At 60.7% G+C, this 22713-nt stretch overlaps 1 protein-coding gene across 5 annotated transcripts in view; it reads left to right on the top strand.

Moving 5' to 3' along the window:
• PRDM16 (PR/SET domain 16) overlaps positions 1 to 22713 on the top strand; it is a 311184-nt gene that overhangs the window by 85975 nt on the left and 202496 nt on the right. For all 5 annotated transcript variants that reach the window (XM_064590068.1, XM_064590067.1, XM_064590066.1 and 2 more), the window contains exon 2: positions 13356 to 13705. In XM_064590068.1, the coding sequence (XP_064446138.1) occupies positions 13356 to 13705 (350 nt within the window). The remainder of the gene's footprint in view (positions 1 to 13355; positions 13706 to 22713) is intronic.

The raw sequence follows: 22713 nt of genomic DNA, 5'->3' as shown, positions 1-22713 counted from the left end.
GGAAGGAAGGGAAGGGACCGGCGTCGGCTCCAGCCCCTGGCGCCTCTCGGAGCAGTGGGCCTCTCCTCTGGCTCCCGGTCCCGGGCCGGCCGCGCTCGGGTCAGCAGCAAGCTAACGCCTTTGTCAAGGTGATTAATAGTGCTGGGGATTGTCGTTAATTCACTGCCTAATGACTGTGGCCGGCGCACTCCGAGTAATCGGGTGATGTATGTGGGGAGCGCCCACCTCATGGCAGAGGTGAAAATCATTTCGACAAGTCAAATATTGTCACAGGGAGCAAATGGCTCTCCCTGTTAATAAAAATTAATGAATTTTTTTCTTTCTTTCTTTCTTTTTTTTTCTCGCCACTGGCCTGCTAAATGAAGGTACAGAGTGGCTGAGCCGGGACGAGCTTGGCAGACTTCAGCACTTTATTTGATGGTTAAAACTAGAAATGTCTTTATTAGGGCAAAATGCAGCCGGAGGGCCAGGGTGGGTGCCGGCCACCGGTGGCGGCAGCTGGGGGCTGCTCTGGCCTGGGGGCCAGTGGGAGGCTCGCCCACGTCTGCAGGGGGTGAGGCTGCCCATTGCTTTCTGGCGTGGAGTGTGGGGGTCCCCCAGCTGATTGCTCATCCCTCCTGTCTGCAGTCCCGTGTCTAGGCAGCGTCAGGGAGGGAGCCGAGGTGCCCGGTCAGTGCAGCTGGGAGGGTCCTCCCGGCCCCTCGAGAGCTGAGGCACAAGAAGGCACCACTCCCCTGGGGGGCAGCAGGTGGCTCTGACCCTCTTCCCAAACCGCGGGATCTGCCTCTGAGAGTCCCAGGCTGCGCAACCCCCGTGCTCCTGCTTTGCTGGGGACCGAGGCAGCCCAGGGAGGCGAGGGGGCCCCGAGGGAGGGGAAGGAGTGGGGAGGACCCACGCCCACCTCTCGCATCTCCAGGGCTGGGGGCGAGTGGACGCGGCAGAGCCCTCTGCCACGGCTGTGGGGGTGCAGACCTGCCCTGCTGGGGTGGAGGCCCAACGAGAAGGTGCTTCGCCTCCCAAAGCTCTGGCTGCTGGTGCCTCCAACAGGGTCCACCTCTCCTCCCCCACCGCCCCCGCCCCGAGGGCACCCCAGGCCCACCAGCACCCCACCCCTCGCCCGGGCCTTCCGGGTGGAGGCAGGCGCCCCAGAACGGCTTTCTTCCTCTTGTGATTTTTATTTCAGGGCAACATTTGTTTACTTGCGGCGTGACTTGCTTCGGCCTGTGAATGGCAGCCACAGGCCCAGTTGGTAGGAACTGGAGAGATAAATATGTCTATAAATAGTTTGGTGGCGGTTGTTGGGGGTGTTTGCCCAGCGTTAACCCGTTCTTCCACAGTGGTGCCCGCACAGGGAGGGAAAGCAAAGCAGCGAACAGAAGGGGTAGAACACGTCCTCTCCCCGCGGCGTGCCCAGGGGACGTCCCCTGCAGGGGCAGCTCCTGGGCCCAGCCTGCAGAACCCCCCACGGGGACCTCAGCCGCGTACCCCCAAACCGTCCGCACCCCGCCCGCCTGCCACCAGCAGGTGCGGCCGTCCCCAGCTCGGCTCGTTCCCTCGGCACCCTGTTAGGGCTTCTGGGTCTGCAAAATCCCAAGTGTTTGTGAGAGTCGGGAGTCCCGGGCTGAACTGACTCCTGGGCTCCTCCCCCTCTTCCTCCGTCTGGGGAATCCAGGACTCCTCGGGCCTGGGCCTCAGCGCCCCAGGCTGAGCACGGGAAGAGCCCCAGGCAGCTTCCAGGGGAGGGAACGGCCCTGGGTCCCACTACCACAACCCTCAGAGCCCAGGCTGGCGGGGTGCTCGGTGAGGACGGAGCCCCAGGGGCGCGGAGGGTCGTGCTGGTGGCTGGTGCTGCCTGTGTTCGCTGCGCGGTGCGTCGTCGCCTTGAAACTCCGGACAGGCTGGGTGTAGCCCTCTTGTACGGGAGGGACCACGTCCAGACAGCCTCGTGGGCCCGCGGAAGAGCCCGCCGTGTGGACAGGTCTGCAGAACCAGCTGGGACGAGGAGGGAGGGCGCGCCGGACCTGGCCGCGGGGCCGTCGATGGGGCCTCGCTCCCTTTGGGGGAAGAGGCCGGGGCGGGTTTCGCTGGTGCCGAACGCACACCTGCGCGGAGGCTTGCAGTGGCGTCATCCACGGGAGCCGAGACGGGGAAGCGGCCTGCGTGTCCAGCAACACACAGCTGGGTGCGCAAGCGCGGTCCGTCCCCACGGTGGAATGTTCCTCAGCCTCCCGAAGGAAGGGGAAGCGGCACCTGCTGTGGCGTGGGGACCTCGAGAGAGTTCAGTGAAATAAACCGGAAAGAGAAGGACAGACCCTAGAGCATTAAAGAAGTCAGACTCGGGACAGAAAGGAGAGGGTGGGCGCCAGGGGCTGGGGGCGGGGAGGGGGAGTGAGTGTTTCACGGGGACAGACTCTCTGTTTGGGAAGATGGGAGGGTTCTGGAGACAGATGGTGTGATGGTTGTGCAGTGTGGACGTACTTAATGCCCCTGAACTGTGCACTTAAAATGGTAAAAACGGTAAATGTTACGTGTCCTTTACCACAATTTTTAAAAAGTACCCCTGCTGTAGCCAGATGTCAGGTTGCATAGGGAACTGGTGTCTGGGGCCAACCTCCCTTGGTGTCTGAGGGGGTCTTGCCGGCCGGGGTCCCCTCTGGGGCATCAGCAGTGCCGACGTGAGGGCTCTGGGAGAACACCCCTGCTTGGGCGCTGGCTCACGCAGTGCTTAGCGCGGGTGACCGGGGAGACTTGGCTGTGATTTAGAAGAAAAACAGACAGATTTGAGCAATCCGTGGGCTACCTCGCTGCCCCCAGGGCTCGGGGAAGTGGTGTATTAACCAAGGAATAAAGGAGAGGAAGAAAAAAGGCCAAATCACATCTCTCTGAAACAAAGAGGCTTCGTACCAGGAACGAACCTTGATAGAAATTACAGTGCATCGCGAGCCATTCAGCGCCTGCCCGGGGCGATGGAGGCAGTGAGGAAAGAGGGGTGGGGGCTCGAAACGGGAGCAGCACGGTCCCTAGAGCATTGCACGGATAAATAATCGTCTTAGAATAATGCACTCGCCTTCAGCAAGGCCAGGTGGTCTGGGCTCGGGGGCCGGGGAGGGGCGTGGTGGGCAGTGGGCTCCCAGTGCTCCGTCTGGGCAGGCCGCCCCTGGGCACCCAGGCCTGGCTGCGGGCATGAGCTGAGGAGGGCCCAGGAGGGGGCAGGTGGTGCGGCGGGCAAAGCCCTTGCAGGACCCCGTCTGCTCCTGTGCCTGGTGGGGCAGGAGGAGCCCCTTTGCTCCCCTTCTGGATCCACGAGGGCCTCTGGCAGCCACAGGCTGGGCCCTGTGGAGGATGGTCTGACCTGGAGCTTTGGCCGCAGCTTGGAGACCCGCTCGCAGGATGCCCGGCATCCCAGCTCTGAGGACCACTGCTCAGGCTCCATCTCCAGCAAAGGGGCTCAGCTGGGCCCTGTGTCCCCCTAGAGGGTCAGTTTCCTCACCTGAAGAATGGGCAGGCCGTACCCGCTTCATGGAGCTGTGGCAGAGGAAGGACACAGGGGGCCTGGGATTGGGGGATGGCGGCCCCCAGGCCACTCCCTGAGACTGTTGTAAAAAGTACCATAAACTGGGGGCCTCTGTGGTCCCACGGCCACCTCGCCCATGTGTCTCCTCTTTAAGGGCACCAGTCACGTTGGACAAGAACCACCCGGTGCCCTCATCCTAACCTGCACAGACCATATCCCCAGACGAGGCCCCTTTCACGGGACCTGAGTCAGGACAAAACATGTCTTTGGGGAGACCCATTTCAACTCACACAGTCGGGAGCTGCCCCATCCTTGTGACATCCTGGGCGGGATGTGGGAGGCAGTGGAGACCACTGAGCTGTTCCGACCTCACTCCAAAGAGGAGGCAGCCCCGCGGGCCGTCCCTGGCTCACTTAGTGTTTGGGATGAAAGAAGAGCCTGCCAGAAGGTGGCCAGGTCAAGAGGTCGCCATGCCTCTGGACTGCGGAGACGAGGCAGGAAGCCCCCCCTTTGTGGGGAGGTTTCCGTGCAGGTGCGGCTTGCAGAGGGCGGTGAGCCAGGCGCCATCCCAGGCTCTCGCGGGCCCTAATGACAATTCTGCCATCCGCCCTGCAGCTGGGGCTCGTCGCCCTCCGGTCCCTGTGGGCAAGGTCCCGGGCGTGGGTTTGAGAATATAAATGACAATTGATTATTAATATTTAGCTTGTTTGCAGAAACGTCTTTTTTCGGCGCTATTAATCTGCCGTGTTAGGAGCCATTGCACCCCCGCCCCCGCTCGGCAGCCGTGCGGCGAGGGGAATGCCAATGAGCCGCAGGTTTGAGGCGGCGGCCGCCGGAGGCCGGGTTGGGAGGTGGCCCCGGGGGGCGGCAGCTCCTGGTGGCGGCATTCCTGGAGGCAGGGTCGTCCCAACGCCGGGGCCCGGGGCTGCGGGGACAGCACAACGCTGGCCAGACAGAACCCTCGGCTCCCGCTTCCCTTCCCAGCGAACCGTTTCCGGAAGTGGGTCTGCAGTCCCAAGACCCCTTCCGCAGAGGAGGGGGGTTCTCCCCAAATGGCTGCCCTCACAGAGACAAACCTGCACAGAAATCCTCCACTTAGACCAGCCTGACCGAGGGCACGCCTCTCCATCCCTCCTCCTTCCCCTTCCAGCAGTGGGCGGGATGGTGGGCCACCTGACAGGCTCTGAAACCCCAGGGGCACTTTCCGGGGTCTCTGAGGGGCCCGGGACACAGTACTCCTCCCTGCCTGGTCGGAGAGGTAAGAATCAGAAGATGAGAGCTAAGCCTCACCTTAGTTCTCCAGAAAGGTGCAGGTGGACTGCGCCGCTGATTGTGAGGGCCAGGCAGGCTCGGAATGAATGGTCGCCCCACCCCTGGAATGCTAGACCAGGCAGGCGACTTCATGTGGGTGGAGGGAGGGCAGCCCTGAAGGAGCAATAGAGAAACTGGCCCCCTTCCCAAAGTGGGGGCTGGCTGGAGCAAACCAGGTACTCATCCCAGATTAACTAATGAGTCAAGTGGGGGAAGAAGAGCCACAGAGTCATGTCAATGGGGTCCATCCTCAGGGAAGGAAGCAATGAGGATTCCTGCCTTCTACGTTTTCCTGTTAAGAATTGTCCTCAGGATGGTCCTCACATCCATCCACCGTCATCCATCCATCCACCCACCCACACATCCACCCACCACCATCCACCCACCCATCCATTGTCCATCCATCCACCCATCCATCCCCCCATCCACCCACTCATCCATCCACCCATTTATCCATGTACCCATCTGTCCATCCATGCATCCACCCGTCCACTCATCCATCCATCTATCTACCCACTCATCCATCCACCCATCCATCTGACTATCCATCCACCAGCCCATCTGTCCATCCATCCACCAGCCCATCTGTCCATCCATCCGTCTGCCCACTCATCTTTCCAACCACCCACCCATTCATCCCTCCATCCAACAGTTTATCCATTCATTTCCTGTATATCTTCCAGGGGACATGAAGAAAGCCATCACTAAATGCCAGGACTCTTTTTCAGGTGTGTTCTCATGGGAGCTGGAACCTTGGGGTTGGGTAGTTGTGTGTCTGAGAGCTTTAGAATCAGGACTGGGCCCCGGCTGCCAGTGTGGCCAGAGAAAGTACTCACTCCCTGAACTTCCCTGCCCTGAGGTACGAAGTGGGAGACGTCTCAGTTCCACCTCCCCTAAATCAAGAGCAGCGCTGCTGCGTGCTCCCTGGGCCCAGTCAGCACCGAGCAGCCTGCGCGACCCCGAGGGGCAAACTGCCTCCGGTGCCCACGGCTGCCCACAGGCTGCAGAACCAAGGAGAGGACAGGGCTCTGAGCAGGTGCCCCTGCAGCTCCCTGGTGCTTCCAGAGCTGGCCTGGACAGGGCTCTGCGGGGACACAGGTGACTGTCAACTGCCACTTCTTCCTTAAGTGTGTCCGAGGGAAAAGCATGGGCACCGTATCTCTTCCCCTGGGACCAGACGGGTTACCAGAAGTGCGAGGACCCTCCCGAACTCATGTGGCAAGTTTGTGGGCTTGTTAGAAGTGGGTCAGGGGTGAGTGAGTCAGGGCCGTGTGGACAGATATTGGTCCAGATTTCTGGAAACCTTCCTATGTTTTAAGGAGATGTGACCCCCCCTCTCCGTGTTAAACCCTATCTGCCCACATATGCGTTCCTATTGTTTCAGCCCTTCTGGGCTGACCCCCCACTCGCCGGAGCCACTGACCCCCTCGCCCACCTCGTTTCAGGTCTGCCCTTGCCTCCTAATACACCTGGGCTTCTTCAGACCAGGGGCAAGATCTTAGACTGGTTTCCAGTTCATTGAAGTTCAATGTTAATCTGGTTCCTTTTGAGTCAAGTGTCCACTCAGCCCCGGGCCCCCCGTGTCCTTGTGTCTGGACCATCAGACCCAGGGTCGTGCAGCTTTGCCAGGAGGCCCAGTTGGTCTGCCCACGAGAGACCATTGCTCCTCTGAGCGGGCAGCCACGAACCTCTGGGTGCAGACTTGCTGGGGGAGTGCTCCCGGCTGAGGGCCCGCCGCCATGCCTCCCGGGGCTCCGGGAATGTTCGAGAGCACCTGGACCGAGCTGGTGCATCCAGCCAGGGAGGATGTCTGTCCCCATGTTTAGCCCCAAATGTGTTCTTGAAGAGACATTTGGGCAGCCCGGAGCTACGGAGAGCCGGCTGGGTCCAGGCCTGGACATCATACCACTCACCTCGAGTGCGGTGTCACCTGCTCAAGGAGGGCATGTTTATCCCACTGTACACCTCAGCCTGGGGGGCCGGCTGATGAGCGGAGGGGCTGCCCAGGCCAGGCCATTGGGGTTCCTCCTCTGAGGATGAGCACAGGAGGAGGCTCCATCAGCTCTGAGGGCCGAGCAAGCAACGGGGCCTCTGTAGGATGACCGGGACGGTTCCCTTCGTGGGCTCTGTGGGCTCCATGAGCCGGCTGCAGAACACAGGGTGGACCCCACCCCAGGTGGCAGCCAGACAGCAGGTGACACCCCAGGGCGAGGCTGGGCAGCGCCATCCACCCCAGATCTGCAGGGAAGATGACACGCTGACCCTGCAGGGCCTGGATGGGGTTCACCACAGGACGCCCAGGCCATCAGAAGAGGTCAGCACACGAGGTCCGGTCCTGAGCCGCTCGGCTCCCGGGGGTCATGGCAACCTCTCCCCTCTCTCCCCGTGATCTCTTCTCCCCCACTGGGGGACATGGGTGCCCACGTGAGGGTCATCAGATCAGTGGAGGACACTTTGTTTTGACTCAGACCCCGAGGTGATGCCCCACGGGTTCTCACTGGGTGGGGGTCTGTGGGCCAAGCTGCTGGTCCCCTGAGGCTGGGCCCACCAGGGGCCGCCCTCTGGCCTGTCATCACGTCAGACCCTCCTCAGGGCATTCTCCCATCTTCCAAAGTACAGCACGTTCACTTCTGTCTCTAACCCCAAGCGACGGGGATGAGAGGCAATGAAGCAGAAAAGAAAACTGGACAAGGATGCGCTTCCTGTTAGACCCCAGGTCGCCCACCCGTTTTGTTTCTGAAAGACCCTTGTCTCTTCCTCCGGGGAGGAAAGGCGGCATCTCAGTGAGCGCGTTCGGGGGACGGAGGCTCTGTGCGGGGTTCTGGGCGAGGCCCGGCCAACACCAGCCTGGTCGGAGCTCCCCCGCCAGGCCCGGTTTTGAAAGTAACCAGATAGTTTCCTGCACGCACATTCTTCCCTGTTCTGGGGTTTCTGCCCTGGTGGCTGTGGCGTGACCCATAGCCCCAGTGCCCCCCAAACAGGGCTGGGAAGGGTGTAGGAGCACAGCAGCTCGCGGCGTGGGCTTCAGCCTGCCTCACCTCTGTGTGCCTCTGTTTCCCCATCTGTAAAGTGGGCAGCTCTGCAGCAAGGAGGGCGTGCCCCCCTCCTCCCACCGCTGATGGGGCCTACAGGGCAGCCGAGCAGGCCCACCTCAGGGCACTGACAATAGGGTCGGGGGGTGCAGGGGTCCCTTTTACATTTCCCGAGCTCTGCCCACGATCCCCTGTCCATGCTACTGGCCTGCCCACTCCCCCGGGGCCCCTCTGGAGATGCCACAGGGCACTTCCATCAGAATTTCGGGGTCCGAGGAGTCCAACTGGAAGCCTCCCAGAAGCGCCCAGATTGAGGGTGGATCCAGGGACCGCCTTTAGCTCCCACTCACCAGCTGCGTCTGCCACCCCCTGGGGACCTCATGAAGGTGGGGTCAGTGCTCCTGACCTGAACGAGAATGGCGGTATCTCACGGGTTTGTAAGAATTAACATTTCCAAATCACCGTGGCACCGTGTTCTGATAAGGCCCAGTCTTCTGAGACACACATGGTATCGAGTCCATCTCAACCCTGGGGAACAGGCGGACGGACATGCCGTTGGGCACGGTCTCCCGGTGGATCTGCCCCTGAGAGTTTATCAGGGGGGCATTAGGGCAGGAGGGTGTTGGGCCTGAAGGGGAGAAGGGGCAGATTTCAGGGGCTCACTCGCAGGGCCGGGCGCTGGGCACCTCGCGGGCGTCCCCTGTCCCAGCCCCACCTGGCAACACTGTCCACTACAAGTGTGAAGATAATGGGGCTCCCCAGTCCTGGGCAATCGGCACCACCTTTTCTGCTTTCTTCCGAAGCCCAGAGAGTTAAGGGCAAGGGGGGAACCAGGGGCCAGGCTGCTGGGCGGTCCACACCCGCCTCCCTACTCTCAGCCTAGCTCGTCTCGGGGACCCTCCCTGTGGTTTGGTTGACATGCTGCCACCAGGCCCGTTTGTGCCCTTGTGAGCAAGAGGTCCCTGGTGTTTCTCGAGTTCACTGGGGACACCAGTTGTCAGCCTCAGAGGCTGGTTTTGTGGTTTGAAAGCCCCCCCCCTCAGGGGGGCAGACAGAAGAGAGTAATTAAACGTGTTCTCGTGGAAACCGCCAGAGCCGAAGGAACTGTCACTGAGCACATGGGTGCAATAAAGAATGGGCATTTTTCAAAGTAGGGGCTCTTTTAATAGAGATTGTAACTGAAATCACCGTAGATTCACACACAGTTGTAAGAACAAACACAGAGAAGGGTCCCGACACAGTGCACCCCTCAGGTGCAGGCAGCCCCACAGCCTCGATGCAGGGCCGCGGGCGCCCCGGCCCCTAAAGGTGCCTCCCTCGCCTGGTCCTCCGATAACCTCCCGCCTCCCCACTCCACCCATGAGCACCCATCTATAACGGGCCCTGGGGTCACCCTCAATATGCAGTCCTCTCTTCAGGAGTTCTCGCTCATCTTCCTTCTCCTCGACCCCGCAGTTTCCAGGAGCGAACTCATGGAAGTGGCCGGAAGCAGCCGGCACCCGGTGCCCACTCGGTGTGCCTCCCTGTGTCCCAGGAGCCGGCGTGCCCGGCGGGTGGGCCACAGAGCTGGGCCGGTGGCTCTCTGGGCACAAGGGACGGGGGCTTGGGGCCCCGGGGCCCGGTGTCCAGTAGTGGTGTGAGCGGCCCCGAGGGCTGAGGCAGGCCACGTCAGGCGTCCAGAGGCAGAAAGGCCTGGGGCAAAGAAGGGGTGTTCTGGAGGGCAGTGAGCCCAAGGAGAGCGGTCCAGGGCCCTGGACAGGGCGCGCAGGCAGGGCTTTCTGTCCTCCCTCGCCGGGCGGGTGGGCAGTATCACCATTCCCAAGGTCACAGTGACATCGCAGGCCGGCATCGGGATGCCCCTGTGAGGTTCTTTCGGGACCACGGCGGGGGCAGCCCGGGGCCGGAGCACCGTCCTTCTGCCTTGTGGGAGGAAGAGGAAGGCGGCCTCCGTTCCTGGGCTCTGGAGCCACACACGGAGGCTTTCGCTTCTCAGGGGTGTCCATGCAGAGGGCAGCCGAGCCCTCCCACCCAGAGGTGCCTCCCTGGCACAGCCCACACACGCACACTCACCCCCCAGGCCTCGGCCCCGCCGAGCCCCACACGGCGCAGCGACCCTGCCAGAGGCGCCGGCAGGTTTCCGGCTCCTCGCGGCACACGGGAGGCAGGACTGGAGCAAACCACGCATGGACCCAGAGGAATTCCCTCCCGCCCCCAGCCCAGGGCAGGGCTCCAGTCCGCCCACTCCTCCGTGTAAGACCCGGCGGAGCTGCAGGTTCGGGGGCCGGTGGTCTTCACCCTGCTGATCACCGTCCTCCAGGTGCTGCTTCTGCCGCCAGGGCAGGGGACAGCCTAGGAGGGACTGGCGGGCTGGGCACGGTCCTGACTGGGGGCTGTCTCTCTCATCTCTCTCCAGACCCCGACATCCTGGCTGCTGGTTTGATGTTTAGATGGGGGGGGGGGCTTCCGATCAGATGTAATTTGCTACCAATAGGGCAGGGGGCACACAAGGCTCCCACTGTGGGGCTGGAAGAGACCGAGCCCTCAACTCAGGGTTTGGGTGGGATCCAGAGCAGGTTGGGACCGAGGATGTGGTGGCTCCCAGCTGGTGTGGTCCAGACCCAGGGAGCAGCTAGGTTTCTTCACTTCTCTGACCTGTTTTCTGAGACCGAGTGTCCGTTGTTCATACATCGAGCAGCATGTGACAGGCCTCCAAACGGGGTTTCAGCACGAAGTTCCCAAGAGCTCAGGGACCCGGCGGGGCCGCTGACCTGCAGCAGGTGCCCCGTGGCCACGGCTCAGGACGGCTCCGCTGGCTCACCAGCTCCAGGCTCCCTCTCCTCTCCTCCCTGCTCTTATGATTTTTTAGTAAGTCTCCCAAAAGAATCTTTAGGAACGATGGACTCAGTCATGAACCCTTAGCCTGAAATTACCACAAAACCCAAATAAAGGACCTCAGCTCTCCCTACAAGTAAACAACACACGATTGCACAGCCTATATTTCCAAAGTCATAAAAAGCTCCTGTTCTTGGCTCTGCATCCTGACTTTCGAGAGAGTGCCGGCTGGAATGTGCCGGCGGTCCTGGGGGCCTGGGGAAAATGATGCCCACTCCCTGCACATGCCCGCCTCGCCCAGGGCAAGAGGGGCTCCTGGCTGGAGCACAGGGCTGAGGAAGGATGCTCTTCTGATCCCGCCTCTCTGGTTGCTCGGGGACCCTGGGGAGCTGGGCAAGTTGTGCGGGTCTGCCTGGAAGGCTCCGGCGGCCCCAAGCAGCTTGCGGCTTTCTCCAGGGCCTCGGGCTGTTTGCGGCACCTCATTTTCTCCAAATGTCTCCCACACACTGATGAGGTCTCCTCACCCCACCGGTGAAAGAAGAGCTCCCCCCCCGCAACAGTGGGGGCCGCGGAATGGAGACCCGGCTTCTCCCGGTGGCTTTAGGCAATCACTTAACCCCTGTGCCCGCCGGGGGTGGGAGGCCAGCCGCGCACTGCCTGCCTTTAATCAGCAGGAAACACCACCTTTCTCTCCTAAACTGTTTGCTTGGCCAGTAAATTAAACATGCCCTTAAAGCCTTGGTTTTCCTCCAGTAGGTGAGGAGTTTTGGGAAGTAGAATTCAAACAGGAAAAAAAAAAAGCCCCCAAAGAGCCCTGAGATGAATATGCACAGGATGGGGACCCCTCCCCGCTTTCTGCCCTAGCAGATCCTAATTGTCCTGGAAGGCAAAGGCATCGCACCCCGAAGCGCATGGGGAGGGGGCTCCCAACCTGATTCTGTGTGTGAGCCTCGTGCATTTACCAGTTCCAGATAATGAGGCGGCATGTTAATTACCCCCCCTTCCAATTTACCTTTATGCTGTGCACGGTCGCCGGGAAGGTTTATGGGGGTGTTCTTTCAAACCTAACGACTTGGATCTTTCTGGCCAAGAGAACCATAGCTGCCCTTCTGTTGTCGCATTTTTGAAAGGAGCCTACGAGTCAATTAGAAGGGAACCGTTGGCCACGTAAAACATAATAATTACTTCTCTGAATGCTGCTAAATTAAATAAGTGTTATCCCCATGATTTTTTTTTTTCAAGACTTTGGTTTCTTTTGAAAGAAAACATTTTGTTACTTCTGAGCAGATCTGTTTGCACTGGCGTGAGGACTCTGAAGTCATTTCTCCTGTGCTCGAGCGTCCCCAGGCCCCACGCCGGGGCAGAGGGGGGCAGGGAGGGGCCCGGGGGCAGGGTCCCTGTCCCCGGTTTCAGGCCAGTGCATAAGGGACTTGGGCAGAAAGGTCCAGGTCGGAGGTCGGTGGGCGCCCTTCGCTGACCTCCCCGTTTCCGCGCCGCACGATCCACGGTTGTGTAACGTACAAGTTCAGCTTTCGAACGGGGCAGCTCATCTGGCACCTTCACGCAGGTGTGCAACCAACACCTCCCTCTCCGTCCGGAACATTTCCTTCCCTAGAGGAGACCCATGCCCGATACTCAGTCACTCCCGGGGCCCCTGCCTCCCAGGCCCCAGCAGCCACGGCATGAGTTCCGTCTCTTGGTCTTGCTTTTCTGGACACTTCCCGTGTCCCGAGCGTGCCGCGTGGGCCTCCATGCCGGCGCCCTTCTCCAAGCGTCCAGGTGCTTCCGCGCCACAGCGAGGTGAGGGGGTGTCCACGCTGAGTAACAGTCCGCTGTGTGGACGGACAAGGGGTCGTCGTGCCCTTGGGGACTCCCAGCTGTCTGGGTGCCCGCTTCCCGTTCCTCTGGCCAGAGCTGCTTTCCTGGCTGACCAGCTACTCCTTGCCCCCCCATTCCTCCCTCGGCCCACATCTCTCGGCCTCCCCTGTGCCTCAGGCCTGGCGCACGTCCAGGTAGCCGTATCTTGGCACCAACCGTCTCCTAGGATGGACCCCAAAGAGAGGCCCGCACCAGACTCAGACCCAGTGACCTGCATCCCAGCGAACCCCACATTTGTGACCTCAGCAAACCTCTGTCTTAACTGGCCCTTAGGTTAACAGGAGCTCAGGAACCTGTCCCCCTGGCCCCCACCAAGACACCCAGGGCTGCCCAGGTGTTGGAGCAGATTTCATACTAATCCAAATTCTGAGTCCTCCCAAGAATCTGAGACATGTCCCCCCTAATTTCCAACGCCAGACAAACCGGAATGGTTCTGGAGAGACTATTCCACTACCGGCCCTGGGTAGGGTGCCCTCTCCGACGGCTCTCCCCACTGTTCCCAAACTCATGGAGCGTGGGCATCTCCTCTCCTTGCTTTCCTAAAGCAGAAGGGGCCAACAGGTCCTTGGGGGGCCACGTGGGGCCTCGCGGAGCCACACAACCCTGTGGAGGTTCTGAACCCCGCTTCCCCACGTCCCCGGAATATGGAGCAAAGGGCATGTCTCCCGGGCAGGGGGTAGCGGTCGGCGCCCTCGGTCCCCGTTCTGCCCCATGTCCCAGGTGGTCCCCGCGTGTCATGCACAGGGGAGGACGAGCCACAGAAGTTGACGCTGCCTTGTCTCCTTCAGGTGACGGCGACACTGTAAATAACATGCATGAGCCCGACCCGGACCTGCTGGCTGGCGAGAGCGCGGAGTACGAGACAGAGGACAGCGTCGTGTCCCCCATCCCCATGGGGCCGCCGTCCCCCTTCCCCACCAGCGAGGACTTCACCCCCAAGGAGGGCTCGCCGTACGAAGCCCCCGTCTACATTCCTGAGGACATTCCCATCCCGCCAGACTTTGAGCTCCGAGAGTCCTCCATCCCAGGGGCAGGCCTGGGGATCTGGGCCAAGAAGAGGATGGAAATCGGGGCGAGGTTTGGCCCTTACATGGGGGCACCCCGGGCCACGTGGAAGGAGGCAGACTTTGGATGGGAGGTGAGCATTCCCGTGTGAGCGTGATTGATCACGGCCATTTATCTTGTGTTCAATCTATTTATAAAGCCGGGCTGAGCAGCGCTGCCCGAGGCGGGAGGCTCAGTCGGAGAGAGCGCTCGAATGTCACATTTCCCAGGCTTATTTGGTCCTGCAGCTTGCATGACGCGACTCAGCAAACATCAGCGGTCCTCGTGGGCGCCTGTCAGCCCCCATAGGCTAGGCCTGCTCTCTTCCCGGAAATGTGTCTTTAATGAGCTCATGTCTTAAAACACCCGTGCTCCCCGTCTGGGTCTTAGGTGCTAAGGCTGCAGTCTCTGCAGAACCGTGCAGATTAATGGAATGTCCCGGAACAGGAGTCTCTACTCTGGGGAACACTCCTGCAGATGGGGGCCTACCTCCTGTAATGGGGGTGGGGCATCTCGTAAAACATGCCTGGTGACCTTGCTGCCCCCAGACGCCCCCTGCACGTGCATGCCAGAGCCCCCCGCCCACCGTGCCCTGGCCAGCCGGCTCTCTAAGAGGAGCCCCCACTTCTCATCCTGCCAGGGAGAGGCATCCTGCGGCTTAGATTTCCTTAACAACCTGGGCCTGGCTGACGGTTCTGGAGCCCCTCTCTGCGGTCGGGGGGAGGCCGCTAGTTGAGGGGTGCCACTGTCCCCGAGCACCCATCAAGGGTTTGGGGGTCTCGAGAGGTGGTCTTCGTGGGGACCACAAGCCCCATGGAAGTGTTCTCGCCGCTGCCCTGGCTGTTCTTCCAGCCTCATACAGCCAATGCTTGGTGGTATTTTTGGCAGAGACCCTGCCTGGGCAGAAAATGCAGATGCAAACCCAGATTCCTTCTGGGTGTTTCACAACTTCCAAAAGTGCTTGCTGGAGGTCAGCTCTAGGAAGGGGCGAAGTGTCCAAGGAGGGAAGAGGGCCCTGTGTGGCGAGGGGATGTGGCCCATGGTGGCATGTGGGGTGTGGACGCCGGGGACATGGGGCGCCAGCTGAAAGCCCAGGGCTTTGAGGGTTTAGGCGAGAGGTGGGCTGACCAGATGGATGAAGGGACGGGAAGGCCAGAACCCCTGTGGGGGGAGCCAGTGTGTCCCCTGCTGTCTGGAGGTGGCCGACGGGCGTGTGCCGCTCAAGGTCGGGGTCACCCTCAGAGCAGAGCAGCCAGGGGCCTGGGAGCAGGGTGCGGTGGGTAGCAAAGGAGTTTGAATCCCCGTGTTTCTGTGGGCACGTGGCTCTTTCGTGGCTCATGGGGTCGCCCCTCAGGGGACCAAGGAGAGCCTTTTGCAGACTCGGCCTGTCCTGTCCCCCCACCCGGCTGTTCGAGAGAGGGGTTTAAGGGTGTTTGTCGACACGCTCGGAGAGATGTGCACTGTGTAATTAGCAGGCCGCCTGCAGAGGGCAGAGGGTACGCGAACCCCACAGGTAACGCTTTGGATGACCTTGAGGCAACTTTGTGCTTGTCTGACCCGATAAAAGTTTGTTTGCTCTTTTTCTCAAGAAATGGTCCGTATCGCTTCGGCTCGCTCGGTGCCAGGGCTGGTTCCGGCTGTCACTAGGATCTGCCCGGTGCCTGTTGACTTTGCACATTGTTTATTCTCTGCACACGTGAGGGGACGTTCTCCTCCACGGCGCGCCTCCTATGTGTGCAGCAGCCTTTGTTCCGTGGTCGTGACCTCACAGCTGCCTTTCATGCCAGCACTTAGGAATATTTGCTCACAACCCAACGTCCTCAGTGTTCCAGACGCACCCCGACATTATCTCGGCTGACTCCTTTCCTCGTGAGCTCGGGCACCGGGGACCTGCCTCTGTGACCCGCCTTTGGGCTTTGTGGCCTTCCGTCACACGAGGTCCGAGCCGCTGTGGTGCTGTCCTTGTGACCGAGGACCGATGCCGAATTGGGCTGGAAGCCTCCGCCTCCCCCGAATGCAGGAGAGAAGGGAGGAGGCGGGCACCCTGAAAACTCAGGGCAGACTCACTTTTGCCTAAAATAAATAAGGTCTAGGCATTTTTTTTCTGGCTCCCCGGACCTCAGTTTCGGCCTTTGGGGCAGGAAAACCAACCATCATCCCTTATAAGTGAGCGCCGTGCTGGATTTCCCATGTGTCCCCGCAGACAGATGATTGCGGGTTCCCATTGTTTTGTGCCTTCCTCTGGCAGGACCGGCGGCTCGGCTGCCCCTTCACAGTTAGGCCCTGTCCTTGCCTTTGCAAACAGGGCCCAAGCCTGGGGGGGATCCCGGGTCTTTCTGTGATTCTGGACAGGAGAGGGGCCTCTGGGGAGCCCCCGAGTCATGAATGCTAATAAGGCACTTGAACCACGGCAGACCCCAGGGCCGCGGTCCTGCGAAGATGCCCTCTGTGGGTTGGCAGTGCACTCGTGAGACACTGGGATGCAGAGATCGTCAGGGCTGGAGGGTCGCGTCCGCAGGGGATGCCGGCCAGACCCGGGATGGTCAGAGGCAGGGCCCAGGGACAGCGCAGGGGTGCATATCATCTTGGGACGCGCCGAGTTTCGGATGTGTAATTGCTCGCACTCACACTGGCAATTAAGTATTATAAATCAGGGCAATTTGATTTCACTGCAATTGACCCACTATTCCTTTCCTGAGGAAGAAGCAGTGATGACATGTTAGCAAAGATGACAAAGGAGATCCACGGAGGATCCAGGACGGTCTGCACCCCGAGGGCGGACAGCAGCAGGTCTGTGGCCAGTCCGTGCTCGGGAGCCTGGCTTCTCCTGGAGGGCTGAGTCTGGGGGCCAGACACTGGTTTAAAATCAAGGTCAAATAGGTTATTCTTACTGTCATTTGGGGACACCATGGAAACCATTCTCTTTCTACCCTGAGAGCATAATTCTTGTTCTGGACCATTCCAGAAAACGGTCCTGTTTTCTTTTCTCTTTTTGTAGTGTAGTTTGCTCATTATGCATCCTTCCCACCGTCCCCACGCGGCTCCTCCCTCCCACATGTGCGTTGACAGTCGGTGACTCTGAACCTCCTTCTCCTCGCTGCTTTGGGGAACACCAGGAAGAGACTCCCACGTCAGGCGGGTCCCCGGCACCCCGGACCTGGCCAGCCTGGTGGCAAGACGGGAGGGTGGGCTGCGTGGACACGGCCCCCCAGGATCCATCTCAGAGGGTGGCGGTCTGTCCCCCTGTCTGGGAAGATACCCAAACTCCCGGCCCCCCCTGCCCAGACGCAGCCCGCCGGCTGACGCAGCCACCACTCACTCCGCCCAGAATAAATCACCCCGTGATTGCATTTGATTGCCCTGGGGTCTGAAAAAACAATGGTTTTGATCATTTGTTGAGTAAATCATGACATTTATCATCGTGCTACTTGTTTTGCTAATTAAGAGCTGGCTGTGAGGGACAGCCCAGAGGGAGTGGGCTCCTCGGAAGTGCCACCTGCCCCGGATTCCGGGCCTGCAGCGGGTGGGCAGCATCGTGCGGGGCCCCGGAGGGAGGCGGCAGGAGCAGGTTTCACCCTGACAGTGCCCACGCTCGGTTTGATTCCTCCTCGAGGGCGCGTCTCCCCCAGAGAGCCCGCTGAGGGCAGCTTCTCCGGCACCCAGCGCCTCGCCCGGCCTGTAACGGGCGCTCCAACATCAGCTGTTGAATGAATGTGTCTGCCTCTGTTTGAGAAGCTGGTGGAAAATGTTAACGTGAACTGAGGGGGTTTCATTTATCTGCAGAATTCACTCAAGTGGATTACCTCATCCCTTGGCTTTAGTTTCTGAATAGTAATATGCGTGATCATTTGTTCAATCAACAAACAAGCTGTGTCTGGGTCGGGTCACAGGGGAGAGCAGCTCCAAGGCCTCAGGCTGCCGGGACTGCCACTGTCCCATCTCACGGCCCCCAAGCCCCCGGGGCCCTGCTGCAAGGCTTTGCTGAGGGCCAGGACCCCCCGCCCCCTGCGGACCACACGCTCCCAGGACACCCAGAGTCACCAGGCTAGGCGAAGGCTCCCACCCAGCCCCGCGCTCTCGGATGCTGAGAAATTTCTGTAAATTTAAGAGTATGTTACGATCCAGAACACACACCCCTGGAGAAAGGCCTGGGGTTCAGAGGAAGCTACATCTCTACGTGTCCAGGCTTGCCCACCTACATGTATTTTAGAAAAGCAATGCTTTCTTTTCCGAGGTAGCCACTGAGCATCCTTAGCATGAGAAGAAGTTTGGAGGTCTAATTTTGGTCCAGAGTATGGGCTGGCCATGAAGCCCAATGGGTCCCGGGCTGTCCACTGTGGTGGACTCCATCGCCAGGACGGAGTCTCCCAGAGGGCTTTCTGAGGCGCTGGGACACACACACAAGAGCCGAGAACTAGCTTCTCCAACTACCGGGAAGCCTTCCCCGGCCCACAGGCTGGGGGCCACGCGTCCTGGGGTGGGTGGCCTTGCACCCTGGCTTCTCACTGGCCAGGCCGTGCGTGGCCGGGGAGTCACACAGACACCTCAGGGCTGCAACCGTGTGGCCCCCGGCCTGAGGCCTCCATCTCCCCCTCAGATCCAGGGTCTCTGCAGAAATCTCTTTTCCTTCTTCTGCTCTGGCATTCACCCTCGCCTCAAACACCTTCGCCTTGTTCCTCCACATACAGCTGCTAACCAGACCACGTGCTCACACACGCACACGTGCTCCCGCATAGGCACGCATGCACACAGACACACGTGCACACAGACGCGTATACACCTGCATGTGCATGCGCAGACGTGCACACGCGTGCATGTGCACGCACACACATGCACGTATGCACACGCGTGCACACACGTGTGCATATGCACACACGCACACCCACAGACGCGTGCACACGCACCTTTGGATTTTGCTGAAAGTCCTAGACTGGGTTCCCGGCCTCCGAGGGCAGGAGGCACCCTGTCCACCCTGCCTGGAGTTGGCAGCTCTGACAGGCAGAGGGTCTCCAAAAACTGCCACCCTGTTGCCCAGGGTGCTCAGTCCACGGGGGGTCCAGAGAGGCATGGGAGGGGCCGCTGGGGATGGGTCGCCAGGAGCATGTGGGTACTGAGCAGACGCTGCTTGCTGCTGTTCCCGAGGCCAGCTCTCCCCGGGGGCCACCCCCCGCCCACCGGGGGAGGCGTCCGCGCTCCCTGCGGCCCACGCGTGCCCACGCACACCTCCGTGCGGGGGCCACGCCTGAGCCTCCTCCGTGCAGCTCTCACGCTGGAGCAGACGCCAATGCGTGCCCCGCTGGGCTCTTAAGACGATCTCACTGTGTGTTACTCTCGGCATTCCGGCCATGGCCGTGGGGTAAGAGGTGTGGCCGCGTGGGCGCCGGGGAGGGGGGCAGCGGCCCACACTGTTCAGGCCCCGCTCCGTGGCCCCCCGCCTCTCTGAGCGCCTCACGGGTTAAGTGTTCGAATGCAGTATTCTCGGCCCAAGTCTCGGCCGTCCTTTCTCTGTGCGCACTGGGCACCATCGGGCACAGCATCCCACCCCCCGGCCCCAGGAGTCTCAGAACCTCCCTGCTTTGCTGTCCCCTGCCTGGCACTGACTCACCCCTGATGCTTTCCACTCTCTGTCTGGGCGGCCTGGGGTTTTATTTTAGGCTGATATACATGGCCGGTATTTCTCCCCCAGTGACTTTCTGAATGTGTTAGGAGGCACACCGTACATTCTGGAAGTCATAAGCACGTGGCTCAGTGGATGCTCACACTGCTCGGAAACACCTGGACAGTCATGCTTTTGGGGCCTGTCCCTGGGCCGGCCGATGGCATCTGGATCCGGGAGGTCGTGTCCCGTGGGAACAGGGCATGGCCTCAGTGTGCACGCCCAGAACCCCACTCGTGGACTCCTTGCTCTCCAGGAGCCATTCGGCACACAACCCATGCCATCACCCCCGAGCACCGTGACATCGGGTCCAGACGTTTCCAGCCCAAGAATGCCATGGGATTCTGCACTATCTTAGGCCCGGCTCTGAGGCGCGGGTATATAAGGAATTTCAGAAAAAAGGGGAGAGAATGACTAAGAATACCTCCCTGATAGTGTTCTCTTTTATTTCCTTAAGGGGTAATAACTCAGCCACAATCCAGCAGAGGGTACTTTCTTTAAATAGAGCATTCTGATTCACAAGCGAAAAAGGAAATAAATATTTTCTTTTCATATTCGAGAGACGTCCCCGAATACCAACTTCTTAAATGGTATTTTGCCCTGTGCATCTCTCTCTCTCTCACACACACACACCAGCGACAACCAAGCCCACCCCTGCTCTGGAAAGGCTTGCTTGGGAAGCAGCACCGTGGAAAATCCTGACGGGTTGTCAGAAGGAAGAGGGCGGGAGACAGGGTAGAGGGGAGGCTGGCTTCCCCTCTGCTCTGCTCGGCAGCCCGTTCCCATGGGGCCCTGGCTCAGCCCTTCCTGCCGTCTCCGAAGGCCACGACCGGAGAGCCGAGTGCTCTGTCACCTCCCTCCCGTCTCTCTCTCCTCCAGGAAAATAGGGGATGGTACACGGAGGGAAGGTGACAAAGGCCCTCTGTGCCGGGCAGGACTGGCGAGGCCGGGGCGGGCTGACCTGGCCGCTGCTGTGTGGCTGGGCGTCCAGACCAGGGGGAGGGCGCGTGGTCACTGGGTACCCACTGTGTGCCGCACGCTGTCCACACAATGCGCTTTCTACGCCCGGCCCTCCTTCTGCCGTCTGTAAAGGGATCCCACCTCCCAGCCCCGTGGGCGGCAGGGGGCCTGGCACGGTGTTATAACCAGCACCCCTCAGGGGGCCCTGCTGCTTATGTGGAATTCTCCAGACCCCAGACAGAGCCTTAGGGTCAGGATTCGGCCGTTGCCCCTGAGCGCCCGGGGCCCGGTTGGGGCTGAGATGCGTCCAGGCGGGAGCCTCGCGGCAGGACCCGCCCAGCCGGTCGGCCTCTGAGGCACGGTCTGGATCACCCTTTGCACACAAGGTTTTGTTTTAGCCCTGAATGAGGCCAGGGAGGGGCACACGCCCCACCCTGCTCACCTCGGGCTTGGGTCCAAGCTGTTGTGCCGAGCATCCTCCAGGGCACTTTCAAAATGCAGATTCGGCAGTCCCTGGGAATATGCACCCTAACTAGCCATGGGAGCCAGGGCACTTGGAGGAGTCCCTTCTGGACCCAAGTCCTGGGGAAGGAGGGGCTTACTTTGAATTTGCTGCCCCTGCCTCCAGGTGCCTCCCTCCCCTGACCCCTGGGACTCTAGAGAAACATTTTCCTGCAGGTGTGAGGACAGGTAGCAACAGAGCCTTTCTTGACCACAGAGCTTGTCAAGGCCCTGTACAAAGAGTGGGGGTGGAGTAACCAAGGGGGCTGTCCCCATGAGCAGGGGACAGAGGGGAGCCTGGCCGCCCCAGCATCACCAGCTTGAGCTCAGGGTGGCAGGTGAGGCCCTCACCTGCCGTATAGGAGGAGGCTCTCACCCCCGTATAGTGGGCCCCTCCCGTGGCTGTGGCTGGGACAGCCACTGCTTCATGCCTGGAAAGCCCTGGGGGCACCACCGTTCTTGCTCTCACGGTACAGGTGGGAGCCCGAAGCCCTGGGTGGCGGGGGGAGGTCACGCAGGGTCTCACAGTAGGTTGGCATAGGGGTCTGTGATCAGATTCGGTGCCCTGCTGAGTGCCCCCGTGGTTCATGTAGGCTGCTTATGCCAGAGCAGGGACTCAGCCGACCCCTTCCCCCATGCTCCCAGCTCACGTGGACACCCCATGCCCCTGCCATGCCTGGTGGGCGATGGCCCAGCCACGGCTCCCCCATCCAAGGGGGTTCAAGCTCCTTTGTCTGCTCCCCTACGGCAGAACTCAGACTCCGCAGGTGGTGCTGGTGGCCCCCTCTGGGCTGACCCCGCCTGCCCGAGGCAGTGGTGGGGACCCACCTGCCAGGACGAACCATCTGCACCATCGTCATTTTATACAGAAATCTTTCTATTTTGGAGACTCCCCAGCAGCAGACCTCCCAGGGAGTGGAGTGGGCAGCGCTGGCCAGAGGGTCCCTGGGAAACCCCAGCATGGCCTTGGCCGTCCTAGGTCCGGCCGCTCCGCGGGCCTCCCTCTTGCTGGGTGGGATGAGAGTCCCAGGCGTTGCAGGCCATAAAAGGTCTCCCTGGGTCATGGGACAAGGGCGTGAACCTCCCAGCCAGGCCTGGCCTGCTTATCAGAGCTTCTCTCCAGTTGAGAATTTCTGTGACCGGTCACCCCTGGGTTAGGAATGTGTTCTCAGCATGTCACGGGCCACCTTGGCCTCAGCCAAAACCGAGGGTGACACAGCGGGTCACACCGCCGAGGGACCCCTGCAGGTGCCCGCCCTGCTCGGCTCAGGGCTGGCGCAGGGTGCTGTGCGTTCCGTCCATCCTGCTGGGTGCCGGGTGCTACGACGCGGCTGGTTTTGCCCCGATCAAGGGTCCGATCAGCCCAGGGCGGCCTCTCTGTGGGGGAGCGGTTAGCGTGGGCGCAGGAGCGGCTGGGGTGGGGCGTTATGGCTACAATCCATGGAGGGTATGCTTCACACGGCGCCCATCGTGCCTTTCACACCATTTAGAACCCAGTGAATAAAACAGCCTAAAAGGGACTTTTAAAGTCAGTCCTCAGGATTCACGCTGCTGTATCTGGGGGTGTCTCCTCCTCCGAGAAGAAAAATGTTGAGAGTAGAGTGTCCAGGTGGCACCCTCCGGGGCCCCGACACCTGTCACACGTGTGGCCATTTCCCAGGGAAGCACTCAGTGGCAGCGCCCGGGGGCCCTCGCGGTCCAGCCCGCGTGTCCTTCTCCGCGGGGGCCACCTGAGTCTGGCTCGCGGACGGCACATCCCCCATCTGGGCTAATGCCCAGTCTAATTGCACACCCCATTGTGTCCTCTCTGCTCGGTCGTGTCCCAGATACCCACATCACTCCTGGCCCATTTAGATCTTTCTAAAGTCCGTCTGGCTTATCAGCACACTCATTTCACGAGGAGCTAAGATTTCTGCCATTTAGGCCCGCGGCATTGTCTGTCCCTGCGGCAGCTGAGATAAACCCTCACCCAGAACAAAGTCGCC

The sequence above is a fragment of the Mirounga angustirostris genome, unplaced genomic scaffold (genome assembly GCF_029215605.1).
Source record: "Mirounga angustirostris isolate CCGP_5_RB_7025 unplaced genomic scaffold, mMirAng1.0.hap1 SCAF_4, whole genome shotgun sequence".
In the NCBI taxonomy this organism is placed as follows: Eukaryota; Metazoa; Chordata; class Mammalia; order Carnivora; family Phocidae; genus Mirounga; species Mirounga angustirostris.
This window is presented reverse-complemented; position numbering and strand designations above follow the sequence as displayed.